Source organism: Salvelinus namaycush, chromosome 28, assembly GCF_016432855.1.
Source record: "Salvelinus namaycush isolate Seneca chromosome 28, SaNama_1.0, whole genome shotgun sequence".
NCBI classification, from domain to species: domain Eukaryota; kingdom Metazoa; phylum Chordata; class Actinopteri; order Salmoniformes; family Salmonidae; genus Salvelinus; species Salvelinus namaycush.
In genome coordinates this window covers 14,431,971-14,457,536 of record NC_052334.1, presented here as the reverse complement: position 1 = coordinate 14,457,536, position 25,566 = coordinate 14,431,971, and the positions used below count along the sequence as shown (strand labels likewise).

Genomic DNA, 25,566 nt, shown 5'->3' with positions numbered 1-25,566 from the left:
AGGAGTGAGAGGAGAGTTGGGCATCCCACTGTATTGTAGTCTGGTCTGTTAAAGGCATTTGGAGGAAGGCAGAGTTCCCAGGGTGTGGAGGAAGTGCACTGAGGCATGAATCAGTGGACAACTTTTATGGTCCAAATGGCACCCTATTCCCTATATAGTGCACTACATTTGACCAAAGCCCTATGGTCTCTGATCAAAAGTAGTACACTATATAGGGAATAGGGTGACATTTGGGACATAAAAGCTGTCCACTTCACATTTTCACTACAGTACTGTACAGTAGGTCCACACTCACAATGACATTTCAAGGAGCTTACTTCATTCTTAATTTTGTAAAATGATTTTGTCTGCACATAACAGGACAATCATACACAAATGTTTTGGTTAATATCCAAACTTCATATATTAGAATCATGAATAGTTTTTCACTACAGTAGCACCACTGCCATTAAGTATACTCTCATTGTTTGAACATTTTGCTATCTTTGATAATCAGGCAACAGAACATTAACAAAAAAAACCTGGGAACAAATTGTAAGTTCTTGCAAGGTGTTTTACACTTTCTTTTTCAATTAGAGCTTAAGTCTTGTGGGGAATGACAAATCTTTTGAAGAATTGAAAGGATGAACTTCATTTCTGTAGTTTGTTTTGAAAACGATGCTATTATGTTTTCCTTCAATTCACAGCCAAAATCCAAGGCCACAAAACCTTTGTACCCTCCCACACGGAGGAATTGGGAGAGCCACTACTTTGGTGTTCCCCTACAGAACCTGGTCACCCCGGACCGGCCAATCCCCTTGTTCATTGAGAAGTGTGTGGACTACATTGAACGCACTGGTAGGTTATTTTATATCAGTTCTCCCTCAACCCTGATTTGAGTTGTTGTTACTATTTGACTGTGTGAGCATGATCCTGTGGTAGTGTGTGTGTGTGAAAACATAGGCTACCCCAAATATGTATGCTATTTGGTCGGAATTCACTTGAGCCTTTTGTGGCTGCTGCTAACAAAATGTGGCATTCATTCATGCTGCCTTTTCACTATTAGCTGACAGTTCTTGGGATTTCAGTTGTGTGATAATATGATAACCCCTCTGCTCCAACTGACTGGCATGACCTTTATGACAGAACGTCATTGTGGTTGAGTTTACTGTTATTGCATTACAAACCACTGATTTCCAGAAAGAAGAGAGGATTCATTTATTACAGGTATAGTATGATTCCTTTTTAGATTCCCCGCCTGTTTGTATCGACTTAACTTGCTTAACATGTGCTTAAGCTCTTACTTAGCGCACTTGATCCTATTAATTGTTGGATCTCATGTAATGTTAGGGGTTAATCTAGTGATTCATTCGGCCCATGGGTTTTAAACAAGCTTATTCACTGACATGCCCAGCTACATTTGTTCACAGTCCTTTAGTAGTCAAACGTAGCATTGTAGCAATATTGTTTCCCCTTGCAGTGAATCAAAGGGCTTGACTCGCCTTAGTTTCTGCAAAGTGCATCAGTCGCCAGATGTAAGCCATGACTGGGGAGAGAAGACTCCTCTAACTGCTTACACACTCAATTGAGGATTTCATTAAACGCTTCCTTTTCCCCCACTAATAAATTGTGTTTAATGGGGGTCAGAAGAGGGGAGGGCGATGACTGGGCATGGTGAATGATTAACTGGAATTTGATGTTGATGCATTTGGAAATCTCATTGGCCATTATTCTCTCACTTAGCCTAATGCTAATGCCGACCAATATTTTGAATGCAGCAGGAGAAGTCTCCCTCTAGGTTATTCGTAATGATATCTGATTTGTAAATATGCAGTTTAACTTAGTGTCTGGAACTGGAAATGATATAATCTCTGACTGCAGTGAACCCTCAATGCAGCATTATTTTTATTTATTTTCTACATTTAAAAAAAGTGGGTTTTCCATTTATTTTTGGGGGGTTGAACGTAATCTCTGAACATATGTTAAACCAAGCTCAGTAAAAAAGTGGATTATTTTTTGTTTGCTATGAAGTCAATGGAATAGAGTAAATTCATTCCAGTAGTAGTCATTGGAAACTTCCTGCTTGCTAGGCTATTGGTATCAGGGGCATCTTCCCCCCCTACTTCGAGAGGTGAATCTGCAGGTAAGCATTTCATTGCACTGTGTACCCCATACATATCATGTGTATATGACGAAAAAAAAAAACTTGAAACCTGAACATGACCGCCGTGTTCAATGGAAACATTGACTGGTATTGACTCATCAATACCCAGTGAGTGAGAAGCCTGAGGTCTCAGACAAGCCAACATTGTGGTGAATATCAGAGGTGAATTTCACACGGATCTGAGTAGCCTAGTTTGTGGCAGGTTTACATGCCTTTGAAGCAGTAGGCTGTGTGGCAATGAAACAAGCCCAGCACACTGCTGTGTGGTTGGATGAAATAGTTCCTGTTTGTGGTGCCTGTGGATGTTTGGAGATGGAAGTAGGGCACATTCTGGTGGTGGAGAAATGGTACCAGACTGGATCCTGTGGTTATGTTTGATGGTGGGAGCCTATTTCTGTACTCAACGATTGGCCGCTGGTGTTCTGTGGTGGCGATGGTTATAGACTGGTGTGTGTTCTGTGGTGGCGATGGTTATAGACTGGTGTGTGTTCTGTGGTGGCGATAGTTATAGACTGGTGTGTGTTCTGTGGTGGCGATGGTTATAGACTGGTTGTGTGTTCTGTGGTGGCGATGGTTATAGACTGGTGTGTGTTCTGTGATGGCGAGGGTTATAGACTGGTGTGTGTTCTGTGGTGGCGAGGGTTATAGACTGGTGTGTGTTCTGTGGTGGCGATGGTTATAGACTGGTGTGTGTTCTGTGGTGGCGAGGGTTATAGACTGGTGCGTGTGTGTGTGTGACTGTATGTGTGTTTCTCTCTTTTGACCATGTTGTGTGTGTGTGCATTTTCTCTTTGACCATGTGTGTCTGTGTGTATTTTTTCTTTGACCATGTGTGTACGTGTGCATGTGCGTGTGTGTTGAACCACAGAGTAGTTAATGGCTGATGCACACTGACAGTGATGAAGTGTTTGGGTCATTTGCTCTGGGAGCCAGTTGTATCTGCCTGGGAGAGATTGCTAGCCTCACTGTGTGTAGTTGCAAGCCAAGCCAGGGCTCCATGTTGCCCTTTGTGCACGCAGGGCTAAGCCAACAACCATCATGCGTCACCGTCAGCCTTCAGAAATCATTGCCATGTTATCATCGTCATTATACCAGTGTTTCCCACAAGCACATGGAGTACCCAGCCTAATAGAAAAAGTAGCCAGCCAGTTAAGATTGTTTTGCCGAACAAGCTCTATTTTGGTGTTCTCTGTTACATTCTATTGCTTTGATTCCATCCGAAATACACAGATTGGAAAACATTGTTGTTGTATTGTGTTTACAATTTAAATGACTGAAAATGTATGAATTCAGTGTATTGTTTTTTTTTATATCATCTCGAACTAGGCCTATATGATCAGGACTATTTTCTAAGTAAGAGCACATTAAACCTTTTAAACATTTAACCCATCTTCTCTTGAGATTCATGTATTTTACAGCAATATATGACTTCCCACAATTATATTTGTTCTTCGAATTATGTATTTTATTAAAACTGAAAAATGTAAATTGCCTAAATGATCTTGAATAAAAAATAAAATGTTACATTGTGTGTGTGTGCCACAAAATAAATTGTGTGATGGCCACTTTTTCAAATGAACAAATTGGTCTCTAAAATAAAAGGAACAGATGCTCAAATAAGTTCCATACACGTTAAGAGAAGATAGAATGACATCAGTTAAATTAGTGAAAAAATGTCAACAAGTGTTTGCAACTCTCTTTGTGAATTGCAGTATGTCATTTATTCCAAAAAAGACTTGTTTAACAACTGATCCACAGGTTTCTTCTTAAAGAATCTTGAAAGAGTCTGCTGGCTTCCACAGGCTTCAAGCTTTCTTTTAAGAGGCCTTTTCTCAGCTATCTATAATACAGGTATGATTGAAGAATGAAGCAGGTGTTAATCATGAGCCTTGCTACACAGAAAGCAGCTGTTGACTTCTCCATTGTCAACACGTTGAACAGTAGACCTACTTTATATCAATATTTTAGAAAATACCATAGAAGTAACATTAGCTTTTAAATCAATTCAATCAGTTTTTTTGTATCGTATTTTGGACCAGAGTGAGGCTCTCTCTCAACTAGCCTACCTTTTGTCCCTTGCAGTGAGTAGGATTCACCATCTTCATCGAATGGTTTCATAATTTATCTGCAGATAGTCGCCAAAAAGCCTACCAGTGTGCAAATTAGGGAGCCAAATAAACGTCTCTCTTACCGATGCAATTCGGTAGGCTACTGATGAGTCACTCACTTCAACGTCACTGTCTGGCAAGTCCTAATGGACTTCATATCGAAATTACAAAAGAGATCTTTAGCTCACATGTCCCGATGTGATACCATGGACATATAACTAAGTTGTATGATTTATGAGTGGCAAGGATGTATGAGATTGACTTCATTCAGTCAGTTCAACACCATTTATAAACTAGTCAAGCTTGCTGTTCGTCAATCAAAGCACAGTAAGCCTACGTACAAGCACATCGTGGCTGCATATGAAACAAGCAAAAGAAAAGAAATGAATGTGCCAGAAAACAATAGGCTAAGTGGATTTCGACATTATATGGGACATGCAAATTGACTCACAGACGATGAAGGAGCATCGTGCTCTCTCCCTCCGTATAAAGACATTTGACTGCAACCACAGTGTACACAACACACAGACCCAGGAGGCAGGACAGACTTCAGACCTTCAAACTAGAGGTGCTTCTCTGAAATCGCACACTTTGTGACTGACAGGCGCCTGTCCTATCAATAGATTGCTAGAAGATGCGTATCGTTCATTCTAGCGGGAAAGGGCTCGGTTGTCTTTTTTTATGACTTGCGAAATGTAAAAAGTAGCCTAGTTAATTTAAGTGAAAAAAGTACATCTGAAAATTAGTGTGTAACCGGCTGTATAGCCGACAGCCGGCGCTAGAGGAAAACACTGTCATACATTTTCACGCCGGCGCTAGTGGAAAACACTGTCATACATCTTCACGCCGGCGCTAGTGGAAACACTGTCATACATCTTCACGCCGGCGCTAGAGGAAACACTGTCATACATCTTCACGCCCGCGCTAGAGGAAAACACTGTCATACATCTTCACGCCGGCGCTAGAGGAAAACACTGTCATACATCTTCACGCCGGCGCTAGTGGAAACACTGTCATACATCTTCACGCCGGCGCTAGTGGAAACACTGTCATACATCTTCATGCCGGCGCTAGAGGAAACACTGTCATACATCTTCACGCAGGCGCTAGTGGAAACACTGTCATACATCTTCACGCCGGCACTAGTGGAAACACTGTCATACATCTTCACGCCGGCACTAGTGGAAACACTGTCATACATCTTCACCCCGGCGCTAGAGGAAAACACTGTCATACATCTTCACGCCGGCGCTAGAGGAAACACTGTCATACATCTTCACGCCGGCGCTAGAGGAAAACACTGTCATACATCTTCACGCCGGCGCTAGAGGAAAACACTGTCATACATCTTCACGCCGGCGCTAGAGGAAAACACGGTCATACATCTTCACGCCGGCACTAGTGGAAACACTGTCATACATCTTCACGCCGGCACTAGTGGAAACACTGTCATACATCTTCACGTGTCAGTCATTGTGTCTAGTTTTTAAATGTTTTCTTTCTCTACCTGAAGACACTACTCATTCAACAAGTTTGCTTGTTTCTTGCTGTCTGTGTGACCCTCACTAGATTGTAGTGACTGGGGGATGAGGGGCTTTGCATGGTGTTGTGGACACTAGAACTGGTAGAATGGGGATGGAGACCTGAGAGAGAGAGGCCTTGCTGCTGCTGCTTTAATGTCTGTTTCCCTACAGATCAGGCTCACCCAAATACTGTGACTTCTATTAGTTTTAAATGACAAGGGCCTGACATGACTCAGACAGGGCCTGGATTTAGCTCTGGGGGCCTTAGTTTCAACTGGACTGGAAGTTCTGTGCTAATAAAATAGTTCTTATAGGTATTAGGCTATCATCGGATCGCTGAACATAACATACAACAGCACAGTGCTGCAGAGTGCAGGAAGAGGGCAGCTGGCTTCATCAAGAGTCTGAGGAATGCTGAAACAAAATGAGCAATCACATTCAATTAACAGACACCCGTTGCTTCCCATTTTCTCTCTCCATGTCTCTCTCTCGCTCTCTCACTTTCTCTCTCCTGCCGCTATGGACGTTCTTACTCTCCACATCACTAAATGGAGGAAAGGAAAAGAGAATGAAATAATGACTGACTGCACATATGTGCATAAGAAGCATGTTCAGACTGACGCAGACTAGTACTTAGGCTTGGGTCACATAGAGAGAGAGCAGAATAGAAAGAGGATTGGGAGGCCCCGGTGCACAACTGAGCAAGAGGACAAGTACATTAGAGTGTCTAGTTTGAGAAACAGATGCCTCACAAGTCCTCAACTGGCAGCTTCATTAAATAGTACCCGCAAAACACCAGTCTCAACGTCAACAGTGAAGAGGCAAAGAAAAAGCCATATCTCAGACTGGCCAATAAAAATAACAGATTAAGATGGGCAACTCTGCCGAGAAGGCCAGCATCCAGCATCCTGAAGTCGCCTCTTCGCTGTTGACGTTGAGACTGATGTTTTGCGGGTACTATTTAATGAAGGACTTGTGAGGCGTCTGTTTCTCAAACTAGACACTCTAATGTACTTGTCCTCTTGCTCAGTTGTGCACCGGGGCCTCCCACTCCTCTTTCTGTTCTGGTTAGAGCCTTCTGTGAAGGGAGTAGTACACTGCGTTGTACGAGATCTTCAGTTTCTTGGCAATTTCTCGCATGAAATAGCCTTCATTACTCAGAACAAGAATAGACTGACGAGTTTCAGAAGAAAGTTCTTTGTTTCTAGTCATTTTGAGCCTGTAATCGAACCCACAAATGCTGATGCTCCAGATACTCTACTAGTCTAAAGAAGGCCAGTTTTATTGCTTCTTTAATTAGCACAACAGTTTTCAGCTGTGCTAACATAATTGCAAAAGGGTTTTCTAATGATCAATTAGCCTTTTAAAATTATAAACTTGGATTAGCTAACACAATGTGCCATTGGAACACAGGAGTGATGGTTGCTGATAATGGGCCTCTGTATGCCTATGTAGGTATTCCATTAAAACATCTGCCGTTTCCAGCTACAATAGTAATTTACAACATTAACAATGTCTACACCGTATTTCTGATAAATGTTATGTTATTTTAATGGACAAAAAATCTGCTTTTCTTTCATAAACAAGGAAATTTCAAAGTGAACCCAAATCTCTGTAAAGGTAGGTGTATATATGTAATGGGATGCATAGAAATTATAGACATAATGGACAGTATGTGGATAGAATATTGAGTATATCTGTAGAATACATAGGATAGAATAGTGTATATACACAGCAATAGTTGAATAGGATGGCATTGACTAGAACACAGTATATACATATGAAATTATTAAAACAGTATGTAAACATTATTAAAGTGACCAGTGATTCCACCTTAGAGGCAGTAAGGTGCAGGGTTGAGTAACCGGGCGGTAGCCAGCTAGTGATGGCTATTTAACAGTCTGAAGCCTTGAGATGTTTTTTAGTCTCTCGTCCCCAGCGTTGATGCACCTGTACTGACCTCGCCTTCTTGAAGATAGCGGGGTGAACAGGCCGTGGCTCAGGTGGTTGATGTGTCCTTCCTGTGACATCGGGTGCTGTAGGTGTCCTGGAAGGCAGGCAGTGTGCACCCGGTGATGCTTTGGGCAGACCGCACCACCCTCTGGAGAGCCCTGCGGTTGCGGGTGGTGCAGTTGCCATACCAGGCGGTGACACAGCCCAACAGGATGCTCTCAATGATGCATCTGTAAGAGTTTGTGAGGGTCTTAGGGGGCCTAGCTGAATTTCTTCAGCCTCCTGAGGTTGAAGAGGCGCTGTTGCGCCTTCTTCACCACACTGTCTGTGTGGGTGGACTATTTCAGATTATCAGGGATGTGTACGCTGAGAAACTTGAAGCTTTTCCCCTTCTCCACTGCGGCCCCGTCGATGTGGATGGAGCGTGCTCCCTCGGCTGTCTCCTGAAGTCCACAATCAACTCCTTCGTTTTGTTGACGTTGAGTGAGAGGTTATTTTCCTGGCACCACTCTGTCAGGTCCCTCACCACCTTTCTGTAGGCTGTGTCGTCATTGTTGGTAATCAGGCCTACTATTGTTATGTCAGTACAGGAGAGGGCTGAGCACGCACCCTTGTGGGGCCACTGTGCTGAGGATCAGCGAAGTGGTGTTGTCACCACCTGGGGGCGGCCCGTCAGGAAGTCCAGGACCCAGTTGCACAGGGCGGGGTTCAGACCCAGGGCCTCGAGCTTAACTTCTCTAGGGTAGGGGGCAGCATTCGGAATTTTGGATGAAAAGCATACCCAAATGAAACTGCCTGCTTCTCGGGCCCAGAAGATATGATATGCATATAACTGGTCGATTTGGATGGAAAACACGCTAAAGTTTCCAAAACTGTTAAAATAGTGTCTGTGAGTATAACATAACACTGATTTGGCAGGCGAAAACCTGAGAAAAATCAATTCGGGAAGTAGTTTTTCTTTTGGTTTTGTAGTTTTCTATTCAATGCCATTACAGTATCCATTGACTTAGGACTCAAATTGCAGTTCCTATGCCTTCCACTAGATGTCAACAGTTTTTAGAAATTGTTTCAGGCTTGTATTCTGAAAAATGAGTAAGTAAGAGCAGTCTGAATGAGTGGACCCTAAAGTGTCACAGAGCTTTTTCTTGCGCACGACCGAGAGAGTGCCTTTCTTGTTTACCTTTTATATTGACGACGTTTTTGTCGGGGGGGTTTGCCTTATGATTAACGAGACGTGGTGTGATCATAACAACATACAGGAACTCAAGTCCTTCTGTTCACCTGACTTAGAATTCCTCACAATCAAATGTCGACCGCATTATCTACCAAGGGAATTCTCTTCGATTATAATCACAGCCGTATATATACCCCCCCAGGCAGACACATCGATGGCCCTGAACAAACTTTATTTGACTCTATATAAACTGGAAACCACATATCCTGAGGCTGCATTCATTGTAGCTGGGGATTTTAACAAGGCTAATCTGAAAACAAGACTCCCTAAATTCTATCAGCATATCGATTGTGCTACCAGGGCTGATAAAACCCTGGATCATTGTTATTCTAACTTCCGCGACGCATATAAGGCCCTCCCCCGCCCTCCTTTCGGAAAAGCTGACCACGACTCCATTTTGTTGCTTCCAGCCTACAGACAGAAACTAAAACAAGAAGCTCCCGCGCTCAGGCCTGTTCAACGCTGGTCCGACCAATCTGATTCCACGCTTCAAGACTGCTTCGATCACGTGGATTGGGATATGTTCCGCATTGTGTCCAGCAACAACATTGACGAATACGCTGATTCGGTGAGCAAGTTCATTAGAAAGTGCATCGGCGATGTCGTACCCACAGCAACTATAAAAACATTCCCAAACCAGAAACCGTGGATTGATGGCAGTATTCGCACGAAACTGAAAGCGAGAACCACTGCTTTTAACCAGGGCAAGGTGACCGGAAACATGACCGAATACAAACAGTGTAGCTATTCCCTCCGCAAGGCAATCAAACAAGCTAAGCGTCAGTATAGTGACAAAGTAGAGTTGCAATTCAACGGCTCAGACACAAGAGGTATGTGGCAGGGTCTACAGTCAATCACGGATTACAAAAAGAAAACCAGCCCCGTCGTGGACCAGGATGTCTTGCTCCCAGACAGACTAAATAACTTCTTTGCTCGCTTTGAGGACAATACAGTGCCACTGACACGGCCCGCGGCCCGCTACCAAAACCTGCGGACTCTCCTTCACTGCCGACGTGAGTAAAACATTTAAACGTGTTAACCCTCGCAAGGCTGCAGGCCCAGACGGCATCCCATCCCAGCTGGCTGGTGTGTTTACGGACATATTCAATCAAACCTTATCGCAGTCTGCTGTTCCCACATGCTTCAAGAGGGCCACCATTGTTCCTGTTCCCAAGAAATCTAAGGTAACTGAGCTAAACAACTACCGCCCCGTAGCACTCACTTCCGTCATCATGAAGTGCTTTGAGAGACTAGTCAAGGACCATATCACCTCCACCCTACCTGACACCCTAGACCCACTCCAATTTGCTTACCGCCCCAATAGGTCCACAGACGACGCAATCGCAACCACACTGCACACTGCCCTAACCCATCTGGACAAGAGGAATACATATGTGAGAATGCTGTTCATCGACTACAGCTCAGCATTTAACACCATAGTACCCTCCAAACTTGTCATCAAGCTCGAGACCCTGGGTCTCGACCCCGCCCTGTGCAACTGGGTACTGGACTTCCTGACGGGCCGCCCCCAGGTGGTGAGGGTAGGTAACATCTCCACCCCGCTGATCCTCAACACTGGGGCCCCACAAGGGTGCGTTCTGAGCCCTCTCCTGTACTCCCTGTTCACCCACGACTGCGTGGCCATGCACGCCTCCAACTCAATCATCAAGTTTGCGGACGACACAACAGTGGTAGGCTTGATTACCAACAACGACGAGACGGCCTACAGGGAGGAGGTGAGGGCCCTCGGAGTGTGGTGTCAGGAAAATAACCTCACACTCAACGTCAACAAAACAAAGGAGATGATTGTGGACTTCAGGAAACAGCAGAGGGAGCACCCCCCTATCCACATCGATGGGACAGTAGTGGAGAGGGTAGTAAGTTTTAAGTTCCTCGGCGTACACATCACGGACAAACTGAATTGGTCCACCCACACAGACAGCGTTGTGAACCTCAGGATGCTTGAAGAAAAGCACTCACAAACTTCTACAGATGCACAATCGAGAGCATCCTGTCGGGCTGTATCACCGCCTGGTACGGCAACTGCTCCGCCCACAACCGGAAGGCTCTCCAGAGGGTAGTGAGGTCTGCACAACGCATCACTGGGGGCAAACTACCTGCCCTCCAGGACACCTACACCACCCGATGTCACAGGAAGGCCATGAAGATCATCAAGGACAACAACCACCCGAGCCACTGCCTGTTCACCCCGCTATCATCCCAGGTGAGGTCAGTACAGGTGCATCAAAGCTGGGACCGAGAGACTGAAAAACAGCTTCTATCTCAAGGCCATCAGACAGTTAAACAGCCACCACTAACATTGAGTGGCTGCTGCCAACATACTGACTCAACTCCAGCTCACTTTAATAATGGAAATTGATGGGAATTGATCAAAAATGTATCACTAGCCACTTTAAACAATGCCACTTAATATAATGTATATGTTTATACTGTACTCTATTTCATCTACTGCATCTTGCCATCTTTATGTAATACATGTATCACTAGCCACTTTAAACTATGCCACTTTTATGTTTACATACCCTACATTACTCATCTCATATGTATATACTGTACTCGATACCATCTACTGCATCTTGCCTATGCCTTTCTGTACCATCACTTATTCATATATCTTTATGTACATATTCTTTATCCCTTTACACTTGTGTGTATAAGGTAGTAGTTGTGGAATTGTTAGGTTAGATTACTCGTTGGTTATTACTGCATTGTCAGAACTAGAAGCACAAGCATTTCGCTACACTCGCATTAACATCTGCTAACCATGTGTATGTGACAAATAAAATTTGATTTGATTTGAAATATTATCGATTATTTAGGCTAAAAACAACCTGAGGATTGAATATAAACATCGTTTGACATGTTACTATGAACTTTACGGATACAATTTTGATTTTTTGTCTGCCTGTTTTGACTGCGTTTGAGCCTGTGGATTACTGAAGAAAACGCGCAAACAAGACTGAGGTTTTTGGATATAAAGAGACTTTATCGAACAAAAGGAACATTTATTGAGTAAATGAATGTCTGCTGAGTGCAACCATATGAAGATCATCAAAGGTAAGGGATTAATGTTATCTCTATTTCTGACTTGTGTAACTCTTCTACTTGGCTGGTTACTGTTTGTAATGATTTGTCTGCTGGGCTGTGTTCTCAAATAATCGTAAGGTATGCTTTCGCTGTAAAGCATTTTTTAAATCTGACACCGTGGTTTGATTCACAAGAAGTTAATCTTTAAACCTATGTTTTGTTTTCTGAATTTTTATAATGAGTATTTCTGTATTTGAATTTGGCGCCCAGCAGTTTCACTAGCTGTTGAAGAGGTGGGATGCTAACATCTCACGTCCCCAAGAGAGGTTAATGAAGATCTTGGAGGGTACTATGGTGTTGAAGGCTGAGCTGTAGTCAATGAACAGCATTCTTACATAGGTATTCCTTTTGTCCAGATGGGATAGGGCAGTGTGCAGTGCAATGGCGATTGCATCATCTGTGGATCTATTTGGACGGTATGCAAATTGAAGTGGGTCTAGGGTGTCAGGTAGGGTGGAGGTGATATGATCCTTAACTAGACTTTCAAAACACTTCATGATGACAGAAGTGAGTACTACGGGGCGATAGTCATTTAGTTCAGTTACCTTAGCTTTCTTGGGTACAGAAACAATGGTGGACATCTTGAAGCATGTGGGGACAGCAGACTGGGATATGTCTGAAAAACACTCCAGCCAGCTGGTCTGCACATGCTCTGAGGACGCGGCTAGGGATTCCATCTGGGCTGGCAGCACTGCGAGGGTTAACATGCTTAAATATCTTACTTACGTCGACCTCGGAGAATGAGAGCCCACAGTCCTCGGGAGCGGCCTGCGTCGGTGGCACTGGGTTATATAACACAGGAGAGATTATTTCACAGAAAATAATGTTTGTTGAGTTTTGTCATAGTTTAAAGTGATGAAAAGTAGCTTACAGCCGTGCTCTCATGTCTCGTCATTGAGCACCCCAAGCGGAGCCATTGTTCACACACACACAGAGCACATGCAGCCTGCAGGGAGCGGGTGACATAGTGAGGAGCAGCGAATGGATTTACTAATGCAGTTATTTCAAACTTTGGTTTTTGGACAGAAGTAATGGTATGGCCTGAACGTCGCGGGCATGGGCTCTACTAAACATAGAAGATCATTTTAATTACACGCTCACCGTCAGTTGTACAGAGCAAGAGGTGGAGTCAGCTAGAGTGTGCAGCTTTCTGAGAATCACTGGCATAGAAGGGCAGGTTCGAAGTGCAAAGTCTTGTATGATGATTTGACGAGGCTATGCAACCTTTTTTTACAGACGGGGTGTTTCGATAGCTATGATGCAACCGTACAGTAAATTATGATATTTGGAGACTAGAAATACACGTGAACATTTATTTGGTGTAAAATTCCCCTTTAACCCACAACAGATGGATGAGGGGTCACAATACAGGACGACTGTCTTCTCAAAGTAACATTTGTGTACATAAAACGTAGGTTATACAGTAAGTAAAGGAGATGAGTGCATTGGTATTCCGTGAGCATAACGGATTTACTCCTACATTTGTCACACACAAGTAACTGAGACCAAATTATATTTGGAAATATTGACCTGGTTAGCACTTCTGTGTCAGCCTTCATGTTGAGGCCTCACCTCAGTATGTCCTGATCAGGGTCTCAGAACAGATCACCGGTATTGTAATGTTATTAGCAGACACCAGGCAAGATGCTGATCAGTTGGGTCTCAGAACAGATCACCGGTATTGTAATGTTATTAGCAGACACCAGGCAAGATGCTGATCAGTTGGGTCTCAGAACAGATCACTGGTATTGTAATGTTACTAACAGACACCAGGCAAGATGCTGATCAGTTGGGTCTCAGAACAGATCACCGGTATTGTAATGTTATTAACAGACACCAGGCAAGATGCTGATCAGTTGGGTCTCAGAACAGATCACTGGTATTGTAATGTTACTAACAGACACCAGGCAAGATGCTGATCAGTTGGGTCTCAGAACAGATCACCGGTATTGTAATGTTACTAACAGACACCAGGCAAGATGCTGATCAGTTGGGTCTCAGAACAGATCACCGGTATTGTAATGTTATTAACAGACACCAGGCAAGATGCTGATCAGTTGGGTCTCAGAACAGATCACCGGTATTGTAATGTTATTAACAGACACCAGGCAAGATGCTGATCAGTTGGGTCTCAGAACAGATCACCGGTATTGTAATGTTATTAACAGACACCAGGCAAGATGCTGATCAGTTGGGTCTCAGAACAGATCACCGGTATTGTAATGTTATTAACAGACACCAGGCAAGATGCTGATCAGTTGGGTCTCAGAACAGATCACCGGTATTGTAATGTTATTAGCAGACACCAGGCAAGATGCTGATCAGTTGGGTCTCAGAACAGATCACCGGTATTGTAATGTTATTAACAGACACCAGGCAAGATGCTGATCAGTAGGGTCTCAGAACGGATCACTGGTATTGTAATGTTATTAACAGACACCAGGCAAGATGCTGATCAGTTGGGTCTCAGAACAGATCACCGGTATTGTAATGTTATTAGCAGACACCAGGCAAGATGCTGATCAGTTGGGTCTCAGAACAGATCACCGGTATTGTAATGTTAACAGACACCAGGCAAGATGCTGATCAGTTGGGTCTCAGAACAGATCACCGGTATTGTAATTTTATTAACAGACACCAGGCAAGATGCTGATCAGTTGGGTCTCAGAACAGATCACCGGTGTTGTAATGTTACTAACAGACACCAGGCAAGATGCTGATCAGTTGGGTCTCAGAACAGATCACCGGTATTGTAATGTTACTAACAGACACCAGGCAAGATGCTGATCAGTTGGGTCTCAGAACAGATCACCGGTATTGTAATGTTACTAACAGACACCAGGCAAGATGCTGATCAGTAGGGTCTCAGAACGGATCACTGGTATTGTAATGTTACTAACAGACACCAGGCAAGATGCTGATCAGTAGGGTCTCAGAACGGATCACTGGTGCTTTAACGTTACTAACAGACACCAGGCAAGAGGCTGAGCAGAGAGAGGACTCAGAGCAGCTCACGGATAAATTATTATATTATATATATTATATTATTATACAACTTCCTCCAAATAAATCAAGACAAGGCCGAGGTACTTATTGTTGGAGCCAAAGCACAGAGAGAGAATCTGCTGCACATTTGAATTCACAGGCAATAAAGATAAAACACTAGGTAAAAAAACCTAGGTGTTATTTTAGATTCTGAACTAAATTTCGAATCACACATTAGGAATGTGAACAAAATAGCTTTTTACCACCTGAGGAACATTGCCAAGGTGCAGCCGTTTCTCTCTCAGGCTGATACAGAGAGACTCATCCATGCTTTTATTACAAGCAGGCTTGACTACTGTAATGCTCTCATGTCTGGTCTACCCAAGAAAGCGATTGGTCAACTGCAAAACATACAGAATGCTGCAGCACGGGTACTGACCAAGACCAGATGGTGAGCACACATTACACCAGTTTTAAGGTCTCTGCACTGGCTGCCTGTGAGTTTTAGAAATAATTTTAAGATTCTTCTAAGAGGCCTGCAGAGGCCTTTAGTTATTATGCCCCCAGCCTCTGGAATAGCCTGCCAGAGAACCTGAGGGGGGTTGAAACTGTGGACATATTTAAAGGAGATCTTAAAACATATCTTTTTAGCTTTGCTTTTCCTTAGGGTGCTTTTAATCGTTCAGTTTGTGTCATTCTTTTGGATTTTATTTTATGTTTGTTGTGTAGTAAATATTTCAGCTTTTATTTTCATTGTTTTTTCCTGTGAAGCACGTTGCGTTGAATTCCATTTCTGAAATGTGGTGTATAAATAAAGCTTGATTTGATGCAGTTAAAATGACCATATGCCTTTTCAGGATTCAAAGTGACTTTATGCTGAGTGGAAAAGCATCAGTCAGCTCTTTCACAATAGTGTATGCATGAGTGTGTGCACACTTAGCCCCTGGATCTGAAGATGGGGCTGCGGCTTCCTGTTTAGCATTCTCCTCAGCCTCAGGGATTACTCTGCTCCTCAATGGGTCAATGATTGTCAGGCCCCAGTCATGCTAGTCTCTGAGTTACTCACGCTAGCCGTCAATGTCAAACAACAGATTTCGCCCTCAAGAATACTCACTGTACTACAGTCAATATTGAATAGGAAATAGTCAAATGTTTTAAATAAATATTCTAACTTATTCTTATCTAGGTTTATTATATTATTTTATATATTTTGTTAGTCTTCTTCTGTCTCAACTTATTCTTATCTAGGTTTATTATATTATTTTATATATTTTGTTAGTCTCTCTCTCTCTCTCTCTCTCTCTCTCTCTCTCTCTCTCTCTCTCTCTCTCTCTCTCTCTCTCTCTCTCTCTCTCTCTCTCTCTCTCTCTCTCTCTCTCTCTCTCTCTCTCTCTCTCTCTCTCTCTCTCTCTCTCTCTCTCTCTCTCTCTCTCTCTCTCTCTCTCTCTCTCTCTCTCTCTCTCTCTCTCTCTCTCCCATAATGCCCTGCAGCACATTGCCGTTGAGCCTCGGTGGAATTAGATGTTCAGGTGATTTGTTCCGGCCCATCCAGGTAGGAGTTTTCAGGTAGGGCCTCAGTAAGCCAAACCCATGGGGAGAGGGAGGAGCTGGGGAGAGGGAGGAGCTGTAGAGTCATGTTTCCTGGTTAGTGGTGAGCCAGGCCCAGGGGGAGAGGGAGGAGCTGTAACATCATGTTTCCTGGTTAGTGGTGAGCCAGGCCCAGGAGGAGAGGGAGGAGCTGTAGAGTCATGTTTCCTGGTTAGTGGTGAGCCAGGCCCAGAAGGAGAGGGAGGAGCTGTAGAGTCATGTTTCCTGGTTAGTGGTGAGCCAGACCCAGGAGGAGAGGGAGGAGCTGTAACATCATGTTTCCTGGTTAGTGGTGAGCCAGGTCCAGGGGGAGAGGGAGGAGCTGTAGCGTCATGTTTCCTGGTTAGTGGTGAGCCAGGCCCAGGAGGAGAGGGAGGAGCTGTAGAGTCATGTTTCCTGGTTAGTGGTGAGCCAGGCCCAGAAGGAGAGGGAGGAGCTGTAGAGTCATGTTTCCTGGTTAGTGGTGAGCCAGGCACAGGAGAGGGAGGAGGGAGGAGCTGTAGAGTCATGTTTCCTGGTTAGTGGTGAGCCAGGCACAGGAGAGGGAGGAGGGAGGATCTGTAGAGTCATGTTTCCTGGTTAGTGGTGAGCCAGGCACAGGAGAGGGAGGAGGGAGGAGCTGTAGAGTCATGTTTCCTGGTTAGTGGTGAGCCAGGCCCAGGAGGAGAGGGAGGAGCTGTAGAGTCATGTTTCCTGGTTAGTGGTGAGCCAGGCACAAGTGAGGGAGGAGGGAGGAGCACTAGTAGGGCCATGATCAGATCTATTAGCCAAGCCTCCCTTCGATCCAGCTCCAGCAGTAGCCTCTGGGGCTTGTTTAAGCTTCATTGCAGGCCTTGTGCTCTGGTACTGGGGCTGGACTCTGCTCTGTGTTGTTGGACTCTGCTCTGTGGGGCTGGTCTCTGCTCTGTGGGGCTGGACTCTGCTCTGTGGGGCTGGACTCTGCTCTGTGGGGTTGGACTCTGCTCTGTGGGGGTGGACTCTGCTCTGTGTTGTTGGACTCTGCTCTGTGGGGTTGGACTCTGCTCTGTGGGGCTGGACTCTGCTCTGTGTTGTTGGACTCTGCTCTGTGGGGCTGGACTCTGCTCTGTGGGGCTGGACTCTGCTCTGTGGGGCTGGTCTCTGCTCTGTGGGGCTGGACTCTGCTCTGTGGGGCTGGACTCTGCTCTGTGGGGCTGGACTCTGCTCTGTGGGGCTGGACTCTGCTCTGTGGGGGTGGACTCTGCTCTGTGGGGGTGGACTCTGCTCTGTGGGGGTGGACTCTGCTCTGTGGGGCTGGACTCTGCTCTGTGGGGCTGGACTCTGCTCTGTGGGGCTGGACTCTGCTCTGTGGGGCTGGACTCTGCTCTGTGTGGGTGGACTTTGCTCTCATGTGGGTGGACTTTGCTCTCATGTGGGTGGACTTTGCTCTCATGTGGGTGGACTCTGCTCTGTGTGGGTGGACTCTGCTCTGTGTGGGTGGACTCTGCTCTGTGTGGGGGGACTCTGCTCTGTGTGGGGGGACTCTGCTCTGTGTGGGGGGACTCTGCTCTGTGTGGGTGGACTCTGCTCTGTGTGGGTGGACTCTGCTCTGTGTGGGTGGACTCTGCTCTGTGTGGGGGGACTCTGCTCTGTGTGGGGGGACTCTGCTCTGTGTGGGGGGACTCTGCTCTGTGTGGGTGGACTCTGCTCTGTGTGGGTGGACTCTGCTCTGTGTGGGTGGACTCTGCTCTGTGTGGGTGGACTCTGCTCTGTGTGGGTGGACTTTGCTCTGTGTGGGTAGACTCTGCTCTGTGTGGGTGGACTCTGCTTTGTGTGGGGGGACTCTGCTCTGTGTGGGGGGACTCTGCTCTGTGTGGGGGGACTCTGCTCTGTGTGGGGGGACTCTGCTCTGTGTGGGTGGACTCTGCTCTGTGTGGGTGGACTCTGCTCTGTGTGGGTGGACTCTGCTCTGTGTGGGTGGACTCTGCTCTGTGTGGGGGGACTCTGCTCTGTGTGGGTGGACTCTGCTCTGTGTGGGTGGACTCTGCTCTGTGTGGGTGGACTCTGCTCTGTGTGGGTGGACTCTGCTCTGTGTGGGTGGACTCTGCTCTGTGTGGGTGGACTCTGCTCTGTGGAGTTAGGCATGACATGGCAGGCCCTGTGCTCCAGATAGCAGCCTTTGGGGCATTGCTGTGCCCTGTGCTGTGCCTGCAGGTACCACCTGCCTGGCTCTCTTCCCTCCTGTCAGCTGGACTAAGACTCACTTCCTGCTCTGCTGACTCTCCCCTCCATCTCCTCTTATCCCCCACACCTCCTATGACACTAGGGATCTGTGTCCCACCAGACTGATTAATTTGTCAATTGACACAAACAACAATCAATTATGCATGGGGCTTCTGAACTAATACTGGAACCGACGATCTGACCTCTGCTTTGCTGCTGTTGTGTTGTCTCTTCTCTTCCCCTGACGGATGTGACTCAAGCACCTTGCTTCCAGCTGGGGAAGTTTGTGATGATGCGGCAGGCTGCTTTATCAAGATCTTGGCGGATAGGGCGAACGCTTAGCTGTCCATGTTGAACAAAACAATCTCCTGTTATTCCCTTTGGCAGCGTGTTCTGCTTTCTCCCCTCAGTGTGGGGCCAGGGGATGTCACAGAGGGAGCTTGAGTGAGTTGGATATGACAGAGCTGTCGACTCTACACGAATCAGGTCCCGTTCTTCTCTAGCTGTGGCTGCAAGCAGGCTGGGTTGGCTGGTGATAAGCACTCCTCCACCTCCACGTCCTCTAGCCTGGTGCTGACCCTAGGAGGCCCCGGTGTATAACAGCAGGCATGGGTCTTGTTCAGTAGAACACGCAACGCAAAACAAAAATCTATATTCTTATTGGACAAGATCAAGTGGTGCCTCCTTGTTTCACACCTATTCAAAACATGTTCTCCCTATGGAACACAACCCTGTTCAGAGCTGCCTGCCAGTGCCACCGTCCCTCCCTAGTGAGTCCCCACCACAGGCACCAGGGGGGGCCCTCCGCTGCCTCTTCTGCTGCCCGTCACATCAGCCTCACAATGGCAGAACAACACAACACTGCCTGAACAGAATACTCCCTGCCAGCAGGCGCTAAACACTGGTTTGTGTCCCAAATGGCACCATATTCCCTACATAGTGTACTAATTGTAACCAGAGCCCTGGTCGAAAGTGGTGCACTACATATGGAATAGGGTGCCATTTGGGACGCAGTAACTGTACTGTGGCTCCATCAGCCAGCCCTACCCACCCACAGCACCGAGTCACTAGAGTTCCTGTTCTCTGTTCTTCAACAACTGTTGGTATGTCAGCCAGGGCCAAATAACTGACCGATGTACTAGCACACGCTCACACACACACTGTTACACTATAGAACATGTATTGTTGTTTATGTAACAGTTTTCATGGCTCTATGCTTGAAGTTGAGGGGCCCTGGCATCGTGGCTTGACTTATAGTCCTCCCCATATCACACAGTTAGCCAGCATAGCTACTTCACCCCAGGTATGAATGTTTCTCAGGGATGCTGGAGGGAAGTGTTTGAATGTGCAGATCATTGTGTTATACGCCTATCTAACACTCCTAGCGTGATTAGCGTTAGACCTGTGTGTGTGTGTGTGTGTGTGTGTGTGTGTGTGTGTGTGTGTGTGTGTGTGTGTGTGTGTGTGTGTGTGTGTGTGTGTGTGTGTGTGTGTGTGTGTGTGTGTGTGTGTGTGTGAATGAGAGAGTACATTTGGCACTTTTCAGACAAATCCACCAAACTACTCAAATCAAATGAAAGTTTAACAGGTGTAGACCTTACAGTGAAATGCTTACTTACAGGGTCATACCTTTCTAACCTGCCAGCAAAAAAGAAAAGTATTGAGAAAGTTTAAGGAAGCAAAAGAATGTAGCCTAGCTGTTGATCAGAAAGTCATTTTGTCAATGTGACGTCAACATCAATATCTATGGCTAATCAAAACATGAAGTATATTCCCCAGTAGATTATCAGCAAGGCCTTATCATACATTGTGTTCCTATTAGGTCAATTTTAATAAACTGTTTAGAAGAATTCAGATTTTTCTTATTTACAAGCCTTTTTTGTTGCTAGCATAATAATCCATCACATTCTATCCCATTATATCCAGGCCAGGATTTTTAATGGGCCACACAGCTGTTCATCTTTTACAATAAGACAACTCATGTAGCTTTGGTTTGCTACTGCTGTCCCTGGTGAGAGAAGAGAGGTAGAGAGAGAGAGTAAGATAGAGACAGAGGGACAGAGAGAGAGAGAGAGAGGGACAGAGAGAGAGAGAGAGGGACAGGGAGAGAGAGAGAGACAGAGAGAGAGGGACAGAGAGTGAGAAAGGGAGAGAGAGAGAGACAGAGAGAGGGAGAGAGAGACAGAGGGACAGAGAGAGAGAGAGGGACAGAGAGAGAGAGACAAAGGGACAGAGAGAGAGAGGAGAGTGAGAAAGAGAGACAGAGGGACAGAGAGAGAGAGGGACAGACAGAGAGAGAGGGAGAGGGACAGAGAAGAGTCCCCTCAGCCAGCTCAGTTCACCAACCCAAACCAACCCCATAGAGCTTCAGGACAGCCCTCAGAAAATCTGGCCCAACCAAGTCATCACAAAACAAAAAGAAAAATATATCACCTATTGGAAAGACACCACAAAAAATCTAAGTAAACTTCAATGCTATTTGGCTCTAAACAGACAGTACTTGGTGGCAGACTATCTGACCATTGTGACTGATAGAAAACTGAGGAAAACATTGACTAGGTACAGACTCAGTGAGCACAGTCTGGCTATAGAGACCGGTCGTCACAGACATACCTGGCTGCCCAGAGAGGACAGGCTGTGCTCACTCTGCTCCAGGGGAGAGGTAGAGACAGAGCTGCATTTCCTATTACACTGTGACAAATACTCAGACCTAAGAGAATATTTCTTTCCCAAAATTATAATTCAATACAAAGATTTTGAAACTATAAAAGATGAAGAAGAAATCTAATATTTATTGGGTGAAAAGCCAAAATATGTAGTTTTGGCAGCCAAGTATGTGTCCTCCTGCCACAACCTGAGGGACAGCCCGTGAAAAGTGCAAAGTAATGTTGATAATATTTCCCATCTTGTTTTGTTTTGTCTTTCATACCAGGTCATGTGTCTTCTCAGTCATGTTGAGACTGGTCTACTACTGTTGCTTTAATGTATTGTTGTTCTGATTAATATTGTTGTTGTAGTTGTTGTTAATGGTAATCCCATGTCCACTACTACTATTATTATTGTTGTTGGTCCCACCATTTATTTATATATAAATATATATATATATTTTGTATATATATACATATATATTTTATTTAAAATTTTCGATATGTATACTTTGATAATGTAAGTAATAATGAACTTGCCATGTCAATAAAGTCAATTGAATTGACAGAGAGAGAGAGGGACAGAGTGAGAGAGGGACACAGAGAGAGAGAGGGGGACAGAGAGAGAGAGGGACAGAGAGAGAGAGAGGGACAGAGAGAGAGAGAGGGACAGAGAGAGAGGGACAGAGAGAGAGAGAGAGAGAGAGAGAGAGAGAGAGAGAGAGAGAGAGAGAGAGAGAGAGGGACAGAGAGAGAGAGAGAGAAGGACAGAGAGAGAGAGAGAGAGGGACAGAGAGAGAGAGGGACAGAGAGAGGGAGAGAGAGAGAGGGACAGAGAGAGAGAGAGAGAGAGAGAGAGGGAGGGAGAGAGAGAGAGAGGTGAAAGGAAAGTGGAACAGTGATGTACATCTTTCTCATTTACTGTCTCTCTCACACACACACACACACTGAAAATTATTATGCAGTTGCTACAGTTTGAGAAGTAAAGGGTCTATTTTTAAAATGTGCCCCATCTGTTCATAAAACATTTGAGATGAGTTGAATCAAATGATGCGATGGTGGTTGTGTCAGTTTGGCTCAGAGAGGGACAGATGTCCACCACTACAGTCTGACAGGAGGAGGAGCTGTCTGACTTAAATGGCATCTTAAATGGCACCCTATTCCCTACATAGTGCACTCACTACTTTTGACCAGAGCCCGTAGGGTTTTGACCATAATGAAAAGTTGTGCACTGTATAGGGAATAGGGTCTGACTGACCGTAGTCTCACTTGAGGATTGGTCCCAGGCTAACACCTCAGACAAGCTCCAGTGATCACAACAACAAGCCACCGGAAAACTTAATGAACACTTAGCTATATATTAGGCTTTGTGGTAGAGATCATTTTGCCATCAATATCAGTCTGACAATTTGTGGTTATTATTGCTCTGTTAATACTAAGGGTCTTAGTTAATTGATATACCCTACGTAGTGCACTACTTTTGACCAGAGCCCTATGACACAGCTGGCCTGGAGCTCAACAATTTGTTGTTCTTTACCCTGTTTTACCCTGTACCCAGTTCTTTACCCTGTTTTACCCTGTACCCAGTTCTTTACCCTGTTTTACCCTGTACCCAGTTCGTTACCCTGTTTTACCCTGTACCCAGTTCTTTACCCTGTTTTACCCTGTACCCAGTTCTTTACCCTGTTTTACCCTGTACCCAGTTCTTTACCCTGTTTTACCCTGTACCCAGTTCTTTACCCTGTTTTACCCTGTACCCAGTTCTTTACCCTGTTTTACCCTGTACCCAGTTCTTTACCCTGTTTTACCCTGTACCCAGTTCTTTACCCTGTACCCAGTTCTTTACCCTGTTTTACCCTGTACCCCGTTCTTTACCCTGTTTTACCCTGTACCCCGTTCTTTACCCTGTTTTACCCTGTACCCAGTTCTTTACCCTGTTTTACCCTGTACCCAGTTCTTTACCCTGTACCCAGTTCTTTACCCTGTTTTACCCTGTACCCAGTTCTTTACCCTGTTTTACCCTGTACCCAGTTCTTTACCCTGTACCCAGTTCTTTACCCTGTTGTACCCTGTACCCAGTTCTTTACCCTGTTTTACCCTGTACCCAGTTCTTTACCCTGTTTTACCCTGTACCCAGTTCTTTACCCTGTTTTACCCTGTACCCAGTTCTTTACCCTGTTTTACCCTGTACCCAGTTCTTTACCCTGTTTTACCCTGTACCCAGTTCTTTACCCTGTACCCAGTTCTTTACCCTGTTTTACCCTGTACCCAGTTCTTTACCCTGTTTTACCCTGTACCCAGTTCTTTACCCTGTTTTACCCTGTACCCAGTTCTTTACCTTGTTTTACCCTGTACCCAGTTCTTTACCCTGTTTTACCCTGTACCCAGTTCTTTACCCTGTACCCAGTTCTTTACCCTGTACCCAGTTCTTTACCCTGTACCCAGTTTTTTACCCTGTTTTACCCTGTACCCAGTTCTTTACCCTGTTTTACCCTGTACCCAGTTCTTTACCCTGTTTTACCCTGTACCCAGTTCTTTACCCTGTTTTACCCTGTACCCAGTTCTTTACCCTGTTTTACCCTGTACCCAGTTCTTTACCCTGTTTTACCCTGTACCCAGTTCTTTACCCTGTTTTACCCTGTACCCAGTTCTTTACCCTGTTTTACCCTGTACCCAGTTCTTTACCTTGTTTTACCCTGTACCCAGTTCTTTACCCTGTTTTACCCTGTACCCAGTTCTTTACCCTGTACCCAGTTCTTTACCCTGTACCCAGTTCTTTACCCTGTACCCAGTTTTTTACCCTGTTTTACCCTGTACCCAGTTCTTTACCCTGTTTTACCCTGTACCCAGTTCTTTACCCTGTACCCAGTTCTTTACCCTGTTTTACCCTGTACCCAGTTCTTTACCTTGTTTTACCCTGTACCCAGTTCTTTACCCTGTTTTACCCTGTACCCAGTTCTTTACCCTGTTTTACCCTGTACCCAGTTCTTTACCCTGTTTTACCCTGTACCCAGTTCTTTACCCTGTTTTACCCTGTACCCAGTTCTTTACCCTGTTTTACCCTGTACCCAGTTCTTTACCCTGTACCCAGTTCTTTACCCTGTACCCAGTTCTTTACCCTGTACCCAGTTTTTTACCCTGTTTTACCCTGTACCCAGTTCTTTACCCTGTTTTACCCTGTACCCAGTTCTTTACCCTGTTTTACCCTGTACCCAGTTCTTTACCCTGTTTTACCCTGTACCCAGTTCTTTACCCTGTTTTACCCTGTACCCAGTTCTTTACCCTGTTTTACCCTGTACCCAGTTCTTTACCTTGTTTTACCCTGTACCCAGTTCTTTACCCTGTTTTACCCTGTGCCCAGTTCTTTACCCTGTACCCAGTTCTTTACCCTGTACCCAGTTCTTTACCCTGTACCCAGTTTTTTACCCTGTTTTACCCTGTACCCAGTTCTTTACCCTGTTTTACCCTGTACCCAGTTCTTTACCCTGTTTTACCCTGTGCCCAGTTCTTTACCCTGTTTTACCCTGTACCCAGTTCTTTACCCTGTTTTACCCTGTACCCAGTTCTTTACCTTGTTTTACCCTGTACCCAGTTCTTTACCCTGTTTTACCCTGTACCCAGTTCTTTACCCTGTACCCAGTTCTTTACCCTGTACCCAGTTCTTTACCCTGTACCCAGTTTTTTACCCTGTTTTACCCTGTACCCAGTTCTTTACCCTGTTTTACCCTGTACCCAGTTCTTTACCCTGTTTTACCCTGTACCCAGTTCTTTACCCTGTTTTACCCTGTACCCAGTTCTTTACCCTGTTTTACCCTGTACCCAGTTCTTTACCCTGTTTTACCCTGTACCCAGTTCTTTACCCTGTTTTACCCTGTACCCAGTTCTTTACCCTGTTTTACCCTGTACCCAGTTCTTTACCCTGTACCCAGTTCTTTACCCTGTTGTACCCTGTACCCAGTTCTTTACCCTGTTTTACCCTGTACCCAGTTCTTTACCCTGTTTTACCCTGTACCCAGTTATTTACCCTGTTTTACCCTGTACCCAGTTCTTTACCCTGTTTTACCCTGTACCCAGTTCTTTACCCTGTTTTACCCTGTAC

At 45.2% G+C, this 25,566-nt stretch overlaps 1 protein-coding gene across 1 annotated transcript in view; it reads left to right on the top strand.

The window, feature by feature from the left end:
• The window catches only part of LOC120022990 (rho GTPase-activating protein 5-like), a 72,860-nt gene that overhangs the window by 6,522 nt on the left and 40,772 nt on the right, over positions 1-25,566 (top strand). Inside the window, exon 3 of the mRNA XM_038966941.1 lies at positions 687-837. Within this exon, the coding sequence (XP_038822869.1) occupies positions 687-837 (151 nt within the window). The remainder of the gene's footprint in view (positions 1-686; positions 838-25,566) is intronic.